An 18,590-nucleotide genomic window follows, 5' to 3' on the forward strand; every position below is an offset into this window, starting at 1 on the left:
TGTGTATATTAAAAGCCTAATTCACTTCCCATTAAAATCTTTGGAAAGACTTGCACAGTGAAACCCAGCTCCTGTGTTCAGTACTTCTTCAGGCTGCAGAATGAGATAATACCTTCTGAAGAGACTTTCAAAAGTCCATCTTATTTTTTTCCCCTTCTAAATAAATTTTATAATGGGTAGAATTTCTGAGCAGAGTGGTTCTCTGCATCCCCATAATCATTTGTTTAAAGGACAAGGTTTATGGCTTCAGGCTGTAACATGATTTTTGGATACACTTAATGTGAAATTCTTTTATTTTCTTGTCTCCTTTGCCCTTTGAGCAAGTTTAGGATTTAATGGTGATTGGGAAGCTTTACAATTAAGATGCTACTGAGTTGAATAAACTACTGTAAAAACAGAAAATTCAGAGCTCTGTATCTAGTGTAAATCTATGATGTATATATTTTTGGAAGAGTATATACATTTGTAGAAAAACACTGGAGATCGGATGGTTCTGCATGTAATTCAGTCTGATTTGATGGTAATTCCCTATGATACAGTTGCCTTCATTATTTTCACAGTTGATCACTGTCAACTCTTACTTTTTGCCCAAAGACACTGATATTTATTTCCTCACCTGCCCGCGTGTGTGTCGTTCCCAGCTAAGGGGACTCTCAGTGAGGACACCATCCGAGTGTTCCTGCAGCAGATTGCAGCTGCCATGAGGATCCTGCACAGCAAAGGCATCATCCACAGGGACCTCAAACCACAGAACATCCTCTTGTCCTATGCCAGTCGTCGGAAGTCGAGTGTCAGTGGCATTCGCATCAAAATAGGTAAATGTGCTTTTCCCTGGTTGAAAGGTGATAATACCTTCTCTTGGATTGTTTCCCTGCTCAGTAATGTCTCTAGTTAAAGCTCAGAGGGTGGGCTGGCTATGGTCTGTATTACACTGATGCAAGTCTAGAAGGATGAGCTTTATGCCGTGATGTAGTTTCTCGGTGTAAAAAAACCTTGAATCATAAAGACGTTTTTGAATCTGCAGGACAAAGAAACCTATTTAGCTGATGTTTCTCGTATCAAACTGTTTTAATTAGACGTAAGTCTGGAACTTTTGGAGCTTGGAGTAGCCTTTAGTGCATTTCAAGATTGTGTGCATGTCCAGGCACAGTTCCAGCTGTTTGCTTTTTGAGTGGTAGACCCTCCTAAGGGTTATTTGAGGCGTTTAGAAATGTAGGTTATGACCTATTTTTGTCAAAGGGAGGTTTGGCATTGTAACTGGGGAGAGCTGTTAACTGTTCAGGATACTATCAAACTCCTCTTTGAGGCCACTTCAGGAGTTTTAATCTCTCTTTGTTGTCTGATAAGTGTCCATTTAAAAATACCTCAACCAAAATCTGAGATCTGTTCCAACTTATTCAATCATCTGAACTGCACAGAGGAGGCAAAACAACCTCTCTTTCTGTCCTTGATAGTTTCAGATGCTTTTGCCTACATGGAAAATTCAGGCATCTGAAACTTGACTACTTCTACCTGATGTGATTTCACTGGAGCAGATTGTATATTCATGATTCTTAATGAGCCATTTATATTTAGCCAGTGACTTTAATCCTTTCCTGCTGACGCCAGACCAGCCTCTCTGCAGCTGGGGAGGTGGTGGCTGAGCAGCAGTTTGTGCAAATGATGTCACTGCTGTTTCTTGGCTTGTTTCTTTAGAAGGTGATACATAATTCTTTCGGGGTAACAAAGATTTTACTCTTCCATGTGGTTACCTGTATATTAAACCTGTAGTTTTTCAGTCTCGCTGGTAATTGTAGCAGATTTCAATGTAAAAATTTGAAAAATCCTGTTTCTTTTTGTTGACCAATGTGTTTCTTTACACAGCTGACTTTGGGTTTGCTCGTTATCTGCACAGCAACATGATGGCTGCAACTCTGTGTGGTTCCCCTATGTACATGGTAAGGACAGCACATTTCACATTGTGTTGCTTATCTCAAACATCCTCCTGCCAGAACAAAATAATTGACTGCTTGCAGATTGGCAGATGCCTGGTGTTGCTTCACAAGCATTAGGGGCAGTGTGCAGTTCCCCTTTCCATAGTTTTACTGCCTCTTTTTTCTTGGGATCTGGAGATCGTGATGGTTGAAATCAGAGAGACGTTGAACATTTCTCAGTGGTTTTTTTTGCCCATAAGGAGAACTGCATAAACCAAATAAATAACACTTGCCTCTTCTTCCCATACGTGCCAAATGCTGGATGCTTTCTCTAGAACATCAGCATTTCTAGTTTTCTCTGGTTTTGAAACACAGCTTCCATTTTAGATAGAACTGTTACTTCTCAAGTCATGTGATGCACGTTAAAATGTTAATTTTCTCTTGCAATAAAGTGGTCTCTGTTAATAGTGCTCTGGCAGAAGAACTGTAGAATTCATACTGCTGTGGCTTTGCTTTATTGTTCTCCCTTCTGAGATCTTTCTGTTCTTTCCAGGCCCCTGAAGTGATTATGTCTCAACACTATGATGCTAAAGCAGACCTGTGGAGCATAGGAACTGTGATTTATCAGTGTCTTGTTGGAAAACCACCTTTTCAGGTAGCACTTTATTTCCTTTTCCCTCTTTCCAGTCTGGAGGACATTACCAGAGCTTCTTGTCATGAAAGTAGAAGTAAATGATGGCTGAGTGTAGTGTTGATGCTGCAAAGGCCAGATCACTTGAGAATACCAAGGGAGAAGGTGCTTATGCTGAATCTGTGTCACCAGTGTGTTCAATCCAGAGGGAATAAATAAATAAGGATACTCAGTGCTGAAGTCACTGCTATGCTTTGGGTTTTCTCCTTTAATGCCCCTCTGCAAAAGCCTCTTTTACGGTGTATGTATGTGTAGGTACAAAAGCTGTTTTCTCCATGAAACTGAGCTTTAATTAATGTACATTTTTATTTGACAGGCCAATAGCCCTCAAGATTTGAGAATGTTTTATGAAAAGAACAGGAATTTGATTCCCAGGTATGTCACCGTGACCTTTCCTGTCACTTACACTTGTTGATTGAACACTTTGTCATCTTTGGGAATGCCTGGGATTCATAAAAGTGTTTGCTGTTGCCATCTTTACAAGGATGCAGAGTGATACCAGTGACTTGTGTTGCATCTTGCCTTCCTTGTACCTGGCTGAGTTGAAAGGGTCCTGTACTAAGGCTGTAGAACACAGATAGTGATGACTTAGGGACGTGGTAGAATGCTGATTTCCTGAAATTCAATGTGCTATGCATTATTTAATGCATGCATTAAATTTAATGCATGTTTTACTTCCTCTTGTGTGCAGTATTCCTAGAGAAACATCAGCTTATCTGGCTGACCTGCTGCTGGGTTTGCTTCAGAGAAACCAAAAGGATAGAATGGACTTTGGTATGTATTTTTTTTCTCTTGCTCTCTTGACTTTCCTTGTTAGTTGTATTCATGTGACCAGAATAATGGTCTTGACCTTTTGTCTGAAGCCAATTACATGAAAAGTGAAGTATCTTTTTTTTCTTCTCAGTTATCATAAAGAAAGCAGAGTAGCTAAAATAAATCACTGGATAACTACTGTCAGTACTGTCAGTATTCAGTGATGCACATAAATCCTGACTTTGTTGTTGAGTAGGGAAATATAAATCAGTTTAATTCTTTCAGCTGTGCCCATCCCTTCCAGTGTTAAATGATATACCTTAAATTTCATGCCCCAGTCATATTTCTGTTGCTGTAACTGGTGGTTTGGCTTCAGACTGGGAACAGATATCTCTGATCTCCATGTGATTGCAGAAATGTAACAGCACTGGAAGAACACACTTAAAGTTGCTTTAAATGTTTTTCCCCTGTTCTTTCTTCTTGTAGACTGTGAATATCAGTAACAGTACTAATGGGGATCCAAACTATGTATGTTTGATTTGACCTTCAAAGCTGTTATGTGTGGATATCTGACGTCAGTGAGAGATGTGATTTACATCAAAATTGTTTCTATTTGCAGAGATGAGTTCCTGGTATTGTGCTTAGGTATTGCTAAGTGTAGAGAAATATTTTCACTGGGTTGTTTTTTTAAGCCCCAAAATATTAGAAACAACAGCTATCTCTTTGTATTTCTTTAACTCCTAAAGGTTTTAAGCTGTGCAGTGACTGAGGTTTGCACGCTGTTAGACATGACTCCAGTTCAGGAATGCATTTTGCATTAGTTTGGAAGTTAAACCTGGTACCAACTAGATGGATACCCTCAACAAAAGTGGACTTGTTTGGCTCCAGTTTGCTGCTGTGTTTGGCCTTTTTGTCTTTAGCTGGAGACCTTTGGTTGCAGAACATTGTTCTAACTTAAGATTTCAAGGCCTGAAATCCCTGCTGTTGAATCCTTCAAACTGGTTACAACTGTTGCCTCTTCAAGATTAGGCAGGAGTAGAGTTGAGATTTGTGTGTGTTTTGTACTGGCTGGCTGGTCTGTTACTCACTTCTGCCTCAAAAAGCCTTTGTGTTGCTGGGCTTTTGGTTGCCCATTGCTGCACAAGCAGTAATGCTTTTTCCTTCTTTTTTTTTTTTTTTTCCCAAACTCAGGCAGCTTTTTTAAAAGACCTCTGTTGAAAAGTTAAATTTTGACTACTTCTTCTTAGTTACATCTATATGTCATGATATTCGTGATGGTTATTTAAATTTAATAGCACTATTTGTTATTGCAGTTTTATCATGGCTGCCAGGAAATGTTAATTTTAAACTTTTAGTTCAGATCCAGAAAAAACTCATGGTAACTGGGTAAAATGTCACAAATCATGATGACAGTATTCAGAGGTCAGTGTATAAATCTGTATATGTAGAAGAAATAATATATCACAAACATGGGCTGTGAGTAATTGATTCCACTTTGCACTCTGGGTGTGCTGATCCCTACAGTTTCTTCAAACATGGGAAATTCACTGTGTCATTTGGGGTAGTGGGAGAAAGCATTTGTGCTTAGAAAGAAAAATAGAAAGCAGAATGGCAGTGATGAAAGTCATGTTTTCCTTGGCTGAGCCACTTCAAGGGCCTCAAAGGGGCTGCTCTGGAATGTGCTTAGCAAAGGGAGTGAAAGGGAGAGTGTGTAACTGAGCCCAGTTGCCTGTTGTTAAAGTAAAAATAGCTTTGGAAATCTTGTTGATCTTCCAGCAATATAAAGTAGAACAGCAGGTGTTGTACAAAAGCTCGGGAACACCTGATCCTCGTGTTAAAAGTTAATAATTACATTGTCCTGGCATTGCAGCTGAATTCCCTCCCTTATCGGGCCAGGGGGGAAAGTGTTGCTGAAGGGAGGGGAGATACTTCAGGCCTCAGATTCTTTCTCTGGTTTGGTTTTTTTTTTTTTTTTCCTCCTTGTTATTTGCTCACTCCTGAGGAACAGCATTGTTTTTCCTCGGGTGTTAGAGCATTAAAGTTCACAAAGCTCAGCAGCTGGATTTCACCAACCCTCAATTTCCCTGAACTGGCTGAACGCTGCTTCTTGTAGAACAAAACTTTCCATATAACCTGGTAGCCAACTGGTTATGCTCAGTTAGAAGTACCTCAGCATATCCACTTACAAAAATAAAGCAAAATGTTTCTATTGTAACAGCAGCAAGTTAATTGAAGAACTTGTTAAAGAAACGGTGTTTAAATCTGCTTTCTGCCATGAAACGGTTGCACAGGTCGTGTTCTGCTGTTGGGGAGTGGGAAGGGGAGTGGCTGCCGCTCTGCTGTGATTTTTGGCCACCTAAGGTGTAGCATTAATGGGTTCAAAAATAAATGTCAATCCTTGGGAAAGGCAGAAGTGAAGATACTTTCAGTGTCTGATGTGAAAGATGCTCACTGTTCTGAAGAGCAGACTAGAACTGAATTAGTACCACAGAGAACATAATTTCCTGGGAAGTGTAGGAAGGCTTCTTGTGTACATGATTCTGAATTACTGGGGGATATCTGATGACTGCACTTAAGTCTGATTTGCCTTGCTGACTGATGTTTGAAGTTACTCAATTGATTTTTGTTTCCTTTCCAAATCTATAGCAGCACATAACACAGAAGGCTTTAATCTTTTATAAGCTCTTCGCCCTCTGGCTCTGAAAGGTTGATTCTGGGAAGGCAACCATTTATCACCCTCTGCAATATAGTCTGTAAATCCTGTCAGTTGTACATTTACTCACAATGGTGGTTGTTTCTTGTTCTACAGAAGCATTTTTCAACCACCCTTTCCTGGATCATGTTTCAACAGTCAAAAAATGTAAGTTTTGGTTTTCCACTTATTTGTGTAAATGATGAATGTTGGGGGCTGGAAGGGAGAAGGATCTGCCAAATATCACACTAAGTGTTTATGAGACGTTTTCCTCAGTCTGCCTGTTGTTGTGCTCTATTGTGAGCCTGAGTGTTGAATCCTTTCTTGTATTATGCCAGATGGAAATGTGATACTTATTTACAAGTTCCTTTGACGTTTCCACTGAACTTAAATACCCTCGTGTGACTGAGGATGTGCTGTGCTTATAACTTGTGTAAGGTTTATGAATGAGAAGCAGTGAGGAAATTTGTTTGAAATTCAGCCTTTCAAAATCTTAATCCCATCTTTTTTCCCCCCCCCCCCTCTGGGTTTTTCCTCCTCCAGCTTGTCCTGTACCAGTGCCCACATACCCAGGCTCAGTCTCTGGCAGTTCCTGTGGTAGCTCCCCTTCCTGTCGCTTTGCTTCTCCCCCAGTAAGTTCTCTGTGTTACAGAACAATCTGTAGAAAATACTTTCTGTGATGTTTTAAACAAAAGTTCCTGAGTTTTTTAATTCTTAAGCAGTGTAAACTGTCTTGTTTTAAGAGCAAAGAGCAAGGAATACCCCTGTCTTTTGCTAGAGTGCCATCAACGTTTTGGTTCCCTCTTGCTTCTTGTGTTGCACTCTGTGGGGTTTTTTTGCTGTTTTTCTTCATTGTTAAAGCAAAAATACATATCAAATGCTAAAGTAGCAAATCTATAGATATGCTAATATAGTTTGCAATGTAATGATTGTTACAGATAAATTTTGAATTGGCCTTTTTGGCTAAGGCCCCTTATTACAAGCCAGTGCCTTCAATCTGATGTGACGTTTGGAAGAGGTACATCTGTATCATCAGGAGTGATTGAATAAATCACAGTTGTTTAAACTCACAACCTGATCAATATAGGACTGCCTAAATTGACACTGCAGGGTTATCCAGTATTTGAAATTTCCAAATTGAAATATTGATTGAAATATTGGAATATTGAAATAAATTTGATATTTCTAAAAACTTAAATCTAGGCTGATTTTGGGGGGAGGGGGGGTTTGGTTGGTTTTGTTGTTTTGTTTTGTTTTGTTTTTTTTGACAAAGCTAGTGTTTGTTCTTACTTTGGAAGCTTCATAGTTAAAAAACTTTTCTACTTTCTGAATCACTGCACTTACAGTGTTTTTCTTGCTTTCTTTTTCCTACCACCCCCCTCCAGTCTCTGCCAGACATGCAGCACATTCAAGAAGAAAATTTGTCTTCCCCTCCATTGGGTCCTCCTAACTATCTGCAAGTCTCTAAAGACTCTGCCAGTACCAGTAGCAAGAACTCCTCTTGTGACACAGATGACTTTGTCCTTGTCCCACACAATATCTCTTCAGACCACTCTTGTAAGAACCTTCCTTGTTTTTACATTTTAAACCAATTTCCACTCATAACAAAAGTTTATGTCCTGTTACTCTTTGGCTCTGTCTTCTCTAAATGTGTCTGAATTCACAATGAAATTAATTTCTTTAGTTTGATTGCTCTTTGGAGGGAAACTATTTGGTACTGCATGTCCATCTGGGACATTTCACCTTCAGTTGAACAGCCAGATATGCCAAAGATACCGAGGTGATTCAAAGTCATGGAAAATATTGGGATTTGGCAGTAGGAGAAGAGAATCAGTTGTAAACAACTGCTGATAAGAGGCCCAAGGGTTCTCTTAGTGGAGGCAGGCACTTTGTTTCCTCCAGACTAACTGAACAGCTCATGCTGTACAGCTTTAGATAATAAACAAGTGCAGGTAAAAACAAACATAAAAGGTGGGGCATCAGGCTGAGCTTATACAAGAGACAGACTTGGATGTAGCATGTTCCCATTTTACATCATCCCCCCAACCTGAACTGCACAAAGTCAGCTGATTTCTGTACAGTGCCACCAACTTGTGTTAAATATTTGACTAAAATTAGTGCCTGAAGGGCTATTTTTATAAACATCCCAATGCTGATGTCTTGTAGTCTTAAACAATGGATTTTATTTTAAAATTATTGTAATTAACGTGGCAAAAACCCACAAACAACCAACAAAATAACTTGTTAAATAACTCCCTTCCCCGGTTACGTTTCTGTTGGTGGTCACGTTCGAGGTATTTTCCCACAGAAAACAGTTTGTGGAAAACTTTTGTACGTTCACAGAAGCGTTTTTTTTCCCCTACAACAGTGATACTGGGGGTTTATTTTTTGGTAAGGTTCTGCTTGATGACGTGGGTTTTCCCTGTGTTCTGTTGCTGCAGATGATATGCCATTGGGAGCAGCTGGCAGGCGGCCTTCCAGCGAGTTCTTGATGTGTGGAGGGTAGGTGTGCTGGGCTTTCTCCAGAAGTCTCATGTTCTAAAGTTGGTGCTGCAGCTGCAGAAGGGATTTCTGGGGTTTTGGCAGTGATGGGTTTTCATAGCTGTGTGGACTTTATCTTAAAGTCGAGGTGAATTTAATGTAAATATCTAAACCAGCTTGAATTCAGGAAGTTTTGCTTCCAGGTAAAGAGTTTCTCTGATGTGAGGACCTGTCTTTTGACAGTGGTTTTCGTTTTCACAGGCAGTCACCATTAACTATTTCTGGAAGCTCAGGAACTGTACAGAAACCATCCTCAGCCTCTTCTCGAAGTACTGCTTCTGGTACAGCCAACAGGTGTGTGATGTAGCCTTAGGACTTCCCCTCTTTTAAAAAGTTTTTCTGCTACTAAATGTTTTGGGTTGTTTGTTTTCTTTTAATTGTGGAGGTCTACTGGAAACTGGACTGAAGTAGAAGCCAGACTTCTTTTTTTTCCAGGCTCTCTACATTTCATGCAATCTCTGGTGCATCCCCAAAAGATTTCCTTAAGGAAAGTGAGTTTGTTTAAATTTTGAGCTGAGTTTAAAAGCAGAAACTTCAGAGACATAACTGACTCGTCTTCTTTGGTGGTATGAAGCACAGCACAGTCTTTGTTTAGTGAGTCCAAATGTTGAATGCAGATGTATTTTAAGAAGTAGTTGTAAGAGAAGAGGAACTTTGAAAGCCCAGATTGCTGTGGATTTGTGTCTCGTGGCTGGCTTGGCTTGTCTCTGGTCACTGGGTGTGGCTTTTGTGCAAGTGATTACTGTGAACTTCATATTTATGTCTCACAAGATACCAAAGAAGTCACATGAAAGAGCTAAACATACACTGCAGGTTTTCCATCAGCAGGACTGGTAATTAGTCCCCTTTCTTCCACATGACTGTGGGCTTAAGTTTCTGCTTGCTTGACATAGAACTGATTTTCATCAGTGGTGCCTGCACTCTTTCCTGTATTATATTGGAAAATGTAAAACTTAATCATGGTGTTTAACTACTCATGTAATATCTAAACAGAAGGGTTAGATGTGTCATTTGATCAAGTGATGCATTTCATAATGTTTTCAGTACAGAGGGAGGATGAGTGGCTAACTGGGGAATAAAGCGATTGTGTTGGGTGTATTTTTGGCTTATGCCAATACTGGAGGGCTGCAAGTCAGCATTATTTGTTTAGAAACGCTTGTCACAAGAAAAGTTTGCTACTTTGTGCTGATCTTTGTGCAGTTTGTGAAATCTGCTGACACGGGGCTGCCAGTACAGCTTTTAGTCTTACTGTTCATGTTTAAGGGCAGATAATGGGGTTTGTAAAGATCCATTTGCTCTGAGTTGGCCATGTACAGTGTATTGTAAGTACACTGTAATTTCCTGTTTTACATTGTGTCAGGCAGAATTTGAAGAGTTACAGGTTTTATGAAAATATGCCAGTTGTGTTATCTGTACATTAGTAAGTTAAGAGCTAAATGGTCACATGATTGGAAACAGGTGCCTACTGTTCACACTCTGTGTTTGTACTATAATAGTTTGATTTAATTATTGGTTGAGCAAATTCAGTAATTGAATTCAGGGCTGCTTGGGGCATGGTCTGAAGAAAGCAGAGTTTAGTTTGGGGTTTTGGTTTTTTATTTCCTGAGGAGGGTTCTTGTTTTTGTGGCTTGGGGATTTTTATTTTTTTTTTTTTTACAAAAGGTTATGACCTGTGACAGTGAATTTTTCTGGTTAGCTGATCAAACTGAGTGAATTGTACTTATAGTTATGCTGCTTTATGTCACACAGAAGAAGCTGTTGCACTTCTCAGTCTCCAGCCAGAATGGGCAGAGTAGGTCGAGGTGGTTCACTCTCCTGTGGTTTATTGCTAATTTTATTCTCTGGATCTCAGAGAAACAAGATTTGCATGCAGCTCTGCACACATCTGTATTGCATTTTCTCTAACTGGTAACAAACCACATCAGACTGGAGGATGCCTGACCAGAGCTGAGCTTTGAGGCTGAGCTGGAGAGCCCTGATGGGGCTGTGCCTCCCAGCACTGCTGCCTCCAGTTAGCTCATGGCTCAGGAGCTTGCTTGGAACATACCTGCAGGGCTGTGGGAGAGCAGGGGAAGGCATTTTCCATGCTGAGGTCTTTAAAGTTGAAGTGCCTTTGTGGTCTCCTCAGCGTCACCGCCACACTTTAATTGACATCTGGTTCCCCTCTCCTGGGGGTCCAGCCTCAGGAGCCTCCCTGTGCACCCTCAGTGTGCTGTGTTAGTCATGGCAGGTTGCCCACAGCCTTCATATGGTTTCCACTTGTGAGACCTTCTCCTTGCCTGGAAGCCTTCAGGCTTTCTGCTGACTGTGTGCCCACAGCCCACTTCCAAATTGCTCTGTGGTATCCAGAAACTGGGTGGCAATAGAAGGACAACCTTTCTTTTGCTAAGGATGTTCTGTGCATACTAGGAAGTAATATTTCATTCTTAGAGGTAGCAAAAATAATAGGACAAATAGTCAGAAACCCAGATTTCTGTTCAGCTGTAGCTGTGTGGTGAGTGCTGTAACTGCTTGTCTTCTAGAATTTTTTTCACATTTCTTCTAAGAATATGTACTCTTTTCTTTGAAGACACGGTCAATAAAGCACCAGATACTAAACTCATTATCTTTGAAAAAGGCTATTTGTTTGAAATTCTTTCCGTTGAATTCTGTCTTCCTTTAAAACTGTTGGTAACTGATTACACGCAGTGGTTCGAGCCCCTTATCAGGCAGCACACTGAGGTGATCCCAGTCACTGCCACTGCAGCTGAACTTGGGTTGTGCTGATCTGCACTTGGACTCTGTGGATTAATGTTCAGGTGTGTGGTTTTGGCCCTTTTGTCGGGGCTTGGTTACATAACGTGTTTTCCTTTCGCAAGTTCACGGTGTCTCTGGGGATATCTCGCACTGTGCTTCAGTGGCTTTTGTCCACATTCCAGCCCTGCTGCTGAACTTCCTGTTCCTGGCGCAGTGGGTTTTCCTAGAACGCTATTTTGAAGTGTGGTAAACACAGAGCGGAGCTGGCAGGCAGTCAGAGGGATCTGGGGATCGCTGTGGGGCGTGACGGAGGGTTCCAGCCCGTACTGCACTCCCGGCTCCAATTGATCCCAGCCAGTGTGGGAGAGGCAGGTGGCAGTGAACAGTTCCTGATCTTCCTCCGCACGGTACTGCAGCGCAGTATTTAGGACAAGCCGAGATCACAGTGCGCCCAGGGAGCGCAGAAGAAGTTTGTTTGCCTTTTTCCTAGATTTTTCTTGAGATTTCTACGGTGGTACAATTCTGAGAGAGAGCTGTCTCCCTGTATTCATCTCCTGTCTCCACCCCTTCAGGCACTGTCAGCCTTCGGTGTCCCCCCGCAGCGAGACGGCGCCTATCCCGGTTCCCACCCAGCTCCGGAATTACCAGCGCATAGAGCAGAACCTCTCCTCTACTGCCAGCCCCGTGTCCAACCCCCACGGATCACCGAGGTCAGTCTGGGCTTTTTAACTCCTTCCTCTTGGTTCTGGTTTGTGTCTCTGCCCTGGCAGATGTCCGTGCCTTCTTGCTGATGTAATTTTTTTTTTTTTTCTGCACAAAAACACACTAAAGAGACGTTTCAATGATAACAAATAATAGTCCCTCACAATCTCAAGATTGTTGGATGGCTACTCGAAATATGCCATGAAAACAAAATGAGCTTGTTCTTTCGCTCAAATGCAAAACAAGAAGGTAAAAAGATGAAGTCTTGCTTTTTTATTCCTCTTTGTGCATTGCATGGCATTACATCATAAATTAGAATGTCAGCAATAAGTTATGTTTTGTTTTCACACATGTAATGATGAGATGAATGCTTTGTTCTGTAGAATATCAAGGAAACAATTTTTGGCATGCCAGTTAGCCAGCTTGTTTTGTTACAAAGCTCTAGTGAGCCAGGCTTATTCTCTGCCTTGTGGTCTACAGGGTCGGGATGGTGAAGGTCAAAGTCTCATAAACAGGCTACTCAGAACTCTGGAGATCTTTACAAAAACAAACCCCAGAGTTTCTTGCATTTTTATTCAGGATCTCCAATTTTATGATAGTTGCTACTCTCAGGGAAAGGCCTTTCCCTTAAACAATCTGTTTTCAGTTTGTTCTGTGTACAGTTCTCTGACCTGTACCCCAGACCCAATATGAATCTTTGCTGATTTAAAAATGGGCATTTGCAGCAATACATTTCACTTGATTGGGAAATTAAAAATTTGATGATCAAGTTTAGAGTGTACTGTTTTAATGTTCTCTAGTTAACAGATTATTATGGCACTGAAAGTTAAAAAGTCTATCTGAACAAAAGGAATTAAAACTCGATTATTTTCATTACAGGAAGCTTAGCTTAAGTTATTAGGTTAATAAGCTTCAACATCTAAGCTTCCTCTTTTAAACATCAGTATTTTCTTTAACTGATCATTCTCCTCAGGGGATTCTGAAGCTTGTCTCAAGGACCATGTGTGTAACCATTCTTTTCCCCTTGCAGAGCTGGAGTTGTGAGGCGCTCCAACACCAGCCCAATGGGGTTCATGAAGATGGGCTCGTGCTCTCCAGTGCCAGCTGACACTGCCCAGGGGGTTGGGCGCAGGTTATCCACAGGATCTTCCAGGCCATATTCTCCTTCACCACTAGGTAAGCCCATAAATTCTTAGCAATTAGTAAAGCTGTATCTGGAACAGTAATTCAGAATGCTCCATCTTGCTTGAGACGACCTTAAACCACAATCTGCCCAACTAGGTCACATGTGCAGAAATCATTTCTGTTAAATTACTCACAGCAGTAAACTAACTAGGTTTTCACTTGCTTTACCTTCACATGTAGGTGAAGTATAAATTCACATTTTGGTTTTGTTTGCATAGTTGGAACCATACCTGAGCAGCTTGGACACTGTTGTTGTGGACAACTTCAAGGACATGAATCAAGGAGTAGAAACTTCTCAGGTGGGTGACTCTGGACAATGCAACCAGTGCTATTTTGATAGAGCTGCTAGAGTGTCTCGTGAAGAGGAAGGACAGCCAACACACATTAGTAAGGTTAATAGGAGACACTGAGTTAGTGATGCACTGAGGTTTTTGTGGAAACAGCCCAGTTGTGGACTGTGTGACACCTTTTCCCACAACTAGTTCCCTACTCAGTAAGAGAGCGACTGAAGTTTCTTTTTCTCAGAATGAGAAAGCAACTCTGATGAAGACTGTGTTTAAACAGGGATGGTTTATAATGAATGGTAGTAAAGTGCTTCTCAGAATCTGGTCTTGATAGACCAGCTCTGTCATGCCAGTTCTCCGAAAAGGGAGGAAGAACTGCCAGTGTACAGTGTGCAACACGTTTTCATCATTCCCTTAGGAAGTCAGCTGAGATCTGGTGTTAGTGTTGCTAAGCAGTCACTGAGCTTTGCAAGTCATAAATTATGATGGCATGCCAGCAGGAAAAAAAGATCAGGAAGAAATAGGACTTGGAGATGTTCTGAGATTGTTAAAGATGGAATTGCACTGTAATGCCAGAAGGATTGGGCAAAAGAATATGCAATTCAGCAACATATTCTTTTGCTCTGTGCACATTTTGGGTGCATTTTCTTCTTTGACTTTCTAAGATGTGATGTTGAAATGGTATTGTGAGTCTTTCCCCTATTTAAACACTTTCCAAAATCATCTGGAGATGATAGAGCCTTCATTTCTTGGAGTAGCCGTGTCTGGGAATGGTTTCATCCATATGGAATAAGTTCTATGATGTGCCTTCATAATTGCTATGCCATTGGCAGGCTCAACAAAAGGAATGAGTGGATCCTTAGATTTGAAATAGTATCTTCTCTTAAAAAGTGAAAAGGGGGTGTGTGAAGAGAACACAAAGCCCTGTGTATGGCTTTCTTGTTGCAACTTCTCTTTGGATAGAGTTTTGTAGGGCTCTTGGTCTAGTGCCTTTTGCCAGTATCAAACTGCCTTGTACTTGTAACATACCACAACACTGCCTTTATGGCTGTAAGGGTTTTTAATGTTTCATTTCTTCACGTGTTTTCTGCATTCTTTTCCTACTTGACTTTGTTTCTTCGTTTCAAATGACTGCTGTGGTATTTCTATTTGTAAAATACCACAAATGGCAGCGAGCCTGTTTCTCAGCACTTAAGTGGGTATGGGAAGCAGTCTTCTGCTTTGGGTGAGGTGAGGTCATCTGTGCTGGGACTTATCTAAGGACTGAAGATTCTGTTGTAATGTAGCTTCTGAACTAATTGAGCTGTTCTTCCTGCCAGTGGCAGCAGAGGACACACTTCTAATTCAGAAGCTTTCCCTGGGGTAGCAACAGCACTAGAACAGTAACCAGTGAGGTTTAAGACTGATTCTGAAACGACAGGTGAGGGCTGTCAGTGCTGTGAGACAGATGAGCAGAGGGATTTCAGGCAAGCGAATTCTTGGCTGGAAAGTTAATGAGAACTAGACTCAATCCCTCTGCTAGAGCTGCAGGCAGACAGGCTGTTCTAAAACATTCTGCTTAATGGGGTGGAATGAAATCAAGACAAAGTAGCTCATATTCAAAACCTAACTAGCAAAAGCATAGGCTTGAGAAGGTTCAAAGAGGTGTCTTAACTGCTGGGCACTTCACTGAGCAAACTGCAAGAAGTTTGTGATGGTTTTTTGGACCATACATTTATGAAATGGAGCTTATCTCAGAAGATTGTCATGGCCAGCTTTTAAAAACCCTCTCTAGTTTTATGATTCATTTTCAATTTTACTCTGTTTCTTTCTTTTTTTTTTTTTTTTTTTAAAAGCATGAGTGAAATTGTCAGTTCTTTGAGGTTACAGACAGGCATTTTCTCTTGGAAGCTGTGGCAATAAAGCTGAAGTATCATGTACTATTTGTAACCTTGCCCAATTCCTTATCATGAGACATAAAAACAAATACAAGGAACAGACCGTTTCATCACATTTCAGGTTCCTTATTTTGAAAGAGGAAGGGCACCTTTGAGTAGGTGAGATGTTTATAAGAGATATTTCCCCAAAGCCCTCTGATTAAATGACAACTTGCAGCTCTTCCATTTCCATTTGCTGTAGGAGAAACTTCACACTCCTACCTAAGTGTGGGCTTCCTTTGCAAGCTTTTGAAAAAGTCTGACAGACTAAAAAGCAAATGACTGTCCAAAGCAGTGATCCCAAACTGTTCCATCTGGATATTTTGGTTCTCTTTAGTACCCAGTTTTCCTGCAGGAACATGAGCTGCCTTTGTGTCTGCAAATGAAGTCGTTGCACACAAAACAAGTCATTAACATGCAATGTTGTATTCATGCACTTGTTTGCAAGAATATCATTCCAGGGCTTGAGAACATCTATTCAACCAAGAGTCTTGGCTGCTGCACTTGGAATTTCAGTGTTGGTTATGCCATTCCTGCTGAATCCAACCACGTTATTTGTCTTGATGCAGGTTGCCAGATGTACTGCAGCTGCCAGTACAGCTGTCACCCTGAAATCTTGCCTATTTGGCAGCTTAAACTTCTCATCAGTGTACTGTAGCCTTAGTCTAAATAATCCATGGGCTAAATCCAGTCTCCTTGCCATCCAGTGAGCTAATGATCAAACATATCTCAATATTTGCAGTCCCAACTGCAACTCCTTTCAGTTTAATGTCGTTCTCTGGAATTTTGGGCTTTATCAGTACATTTTCCAAGCACTGTAAGCAGAATTTTACTTTGTTTCTCATCCCCACAGGTTCTCCAATACCGCCTTCTCAATCTCCACAGTCGCTTCTGATGGGAGCGAGGTTGCAGAGTGCTCCTACTCTCACAGATATTTACCAAAACAAGCAGAAGCTCAGAAAGCAGCACTCGGACCCAGTGTGCCCATCCTATGCTGGGTATGGATACAGCCATTCTCCACAACCAAGCAGGCCAGGTAGCCTGGGAACATCACCTACCAAACACATGGGATCCTCACCCAGGAGCTCAGACTGGCTGTTCAAAACCCCACTACCAACAATCATCGGCTCTCCCACCAAGGTTTGTTAAGTTTGCTCTTGTCAGTCAAGTGTGAAGTGGTAACACATTGCCTTAAACCATTCCCGAGAATATTTTGGGGTTTTTTGTTCTTGATGTTTGGTGTTCTTGCTCTTGATTCTTTAAGGCAACAGCTCCTTTCAAAATACCCAAAACTCAAGCGTCCTCGAACTTGCTGGCCCTGGCGAATCGCCAGGGCTTGGCCGAAACCCCGCTGCAGCCTAAAGATATCGCTGACCCAAGAGATTTCACACACTTCCACTCGACCCAGGGAGCTGACAAACAGGCAGGAGAACAGCACAGCAAAACTACCTTCGGCAGGTGGGCACCACAGTGTTTGTAACCTGGCACACCGGGGGGTTAATGGGCAGGAGAACACGCCCTGCACGACAGTGAGCTGTGAGGGGGTGCTGAGGTTTGCTGTGTGCTACAGAAACATTTTGTACTGGGTTATAAATATAGCAGGGACTTCCTGCAGCACTTTGTGTTGCTGTCTGCTTCCCTTTTGTTTTGATTGTGTGAATCTGGAATTTCATTGCCTCTGTATAAAGCCTGTTCAGTTTTTTGCTTGAAAATATCTACAACAAAATTTGCAACGTAAGTTTTTAAGAGAAAAAGGTCTCTTTGTTTTTGTGGTTAGCTCTATTTTAGTAGATCCCTGATAAACAGCAAGAGTTCAATACTTGCTCTACTTCTGTTGAAAAATTCTCTATAGTACCAAGTCATCCTTAGTTGCAAGTTGGATGATCTTACTGAATGACTTTTTTGGGAATTTTTATGTTTTCCTATCCAGGTCTGTTAGTACTGGGAAGCTGTCAGATCAACAGGTAAAGACTACCCTTGGGGGCCAGTTATACCAGGGCAGTACAGACAGCCTGAATACAGAGCGGCCGATGGATACAGGTGAGGATCAGAGGGATATATCCAAGCTGTCTCATGTGCTCGGGTTTTTATGGAGTGCCAACTAGATACAGTTCTGCTTCCAACTTCAGTGACTGGTTCTGACAATTTTTAGCCTCAGCACAGAAGGCTTTTTTAATCTTTAGGGGACTTGTTCCATTTTTTTAGCATAGCTTTAAAAATAACTGAGACAGGAAAATATCTATTTCTGTGCTAAACACAGAAATATCTCGATTGCCTGTAGTGGCTGGAGAGGTTTGTGTTTTTCTGATTTACTTTTATTTTTGTTTCAATATTTGTGGCTGTTTCATTTCTTAATTCCACTCTGATTTCATAGGACAGCCAGTTTATGTAATTCTGCATCTTTTTTTTTAAACTGTAAACTTGACTATTCTTGTGTATCACCAAGAATATCCACTCAGCTTGTTTTATTTCCTGTCAGAAATTTTAACTAGTCCAGGTCTTGGATCTACATCAAACCATGTTGTGTTGCAGTGCTCCAATTTGCTGCATATAATTACTTACTGGTGTGATTACATGTAATAGGGACTAACTTGCTGAAATCTTCTCTTCCAGCTCCAGCAGGAGCCTATGGAATTGCAATGGCCACTCCGTCCATGGGAAGCGGGGCAAGTTCTCGGGCTGTCATGTTCACTGTGGGGTCCCCTCCCAGCAGTGCCACCCCTCCTACCTGCACCCATATGGTCCTCAGAACAAGAACCACCTCAGGTAAGGCTTTCCCTGACAGCTGTGGACTGTTCTCAAACACAGCATTTAGGCTTGTCCACTTCTTGGGCTGGTAAGCTGATTGCTGCCTTGCACAGGTCCTCCAGGCCATACAGTAAAAGTGCTCTGTAAAGTGGAGATTAATATCAGATGGTTTCTGCCTTTCCCCTCCTAAAGAGGGTCAGGTGCACAGATTTACAGTACAGCAGTGTGTAACCTCCTGTGTCCACAGCTTTACTCCACCACAGGGACTATAAACTCTGTGACAAAGGTGGAGAGGAAAAATTAGAATTCTGATTTTTGGCTGTTCATGTGCACTGTCCCTGAGACAGCACACAAAGGGTGGGAGCTGACTGCATTTTGGCATGTGTCAGCTGTGCTGCCAAATATCAAAGATCTCAAGGTTAAGGCCTT

General features: G+C 41.5%; 1 protein-coding gene across 1 annotated transcript in view; it reads left to right on the plus strand.

Annotated features, from left to right (window-relative positions):
• The window catches only part of ULK2 (unc-51 like autophagy activating kinase 2), a 38,275-nt gene that overhangs the window by 13,203 nt on the left and 6,482 nt on the right, over window positions 1-18,590 (plus strand). Inside the window, exons 6-22 of the mRNA XM_032707563.1 lie at window positions 642-815; window positions 1,864-1,937; window positions 2,467-2,568; window positions 2,921-2,979; window positions 3,296-3,378; window positions 6,167-6,217; window positions 6,593-6,681; window positions 7,435-7,606; window positions 8,491-8,551; window positions 8,792-8,884; window positions 11,899-12,036; window positions 13,059-13,204; window positions 13,432-13,512; window positions 16,267-16,553; window positions 16,678-16,871; window positions 17,344-17,453; window positions 18,027-18,179. Of these exons, the coding sequence (XP_032563454.1) occupies window positions 642-815; window positions 1,864-1,937; window positions 2,467-2,568; window positions 2,921-2,979; window positions 3,296-3,378; window positions 6,167-6,217; window positions 6,593-6,681; window positions 7,435-7,606; window positions 8,491-8,551; window positions 8,792-8,884; window positions 11,899-12,036; window positions 13,059-13,204; window positions 13,432-13,512; window positions 16,267-16,553; window positions 16,678-16,871; window positions 17,344-17,453; window positions 18,027-18,179 (2,067 nt within the window). The remainder of the gene's footprint in view (window positions 1-641; window positions 816-1,863; window positions 1,938-2,466; window positions 2,569-2,920; window positions 2,980-3,295; window positions 3,379-6,166; window positions 6,218-6,592; window positions 6,682-7,434; window positions 7,607-8,490; window positions 8,552-8,791; window positions 8,885-11,898; window positions 12,037-13,058; window positions 13,205-13,431; window positions 13,513-16,266; window positions 16,554-16,677; window positions 16,872-17,343; window positions 17,454-18,026; window positions 18,180-18,590) is intronic.

This window comes from Chiroxiphia lanceolata, chromosome 20 (genome assembly GCF_009829145.1).
Source record: "Chiroxiphia lanceolata isolate bChiLan1 chromosome 20, bChiLan1.pri, whole genome shotgun sequence".
NCBI classification, from domain to species: domain Eukaryota; kingdom Metazoa; phylum Chordata; class Aves; order Passeriformes; family Pipridae; genus Chiroxiphia; species Chiroxiphia lanceolata.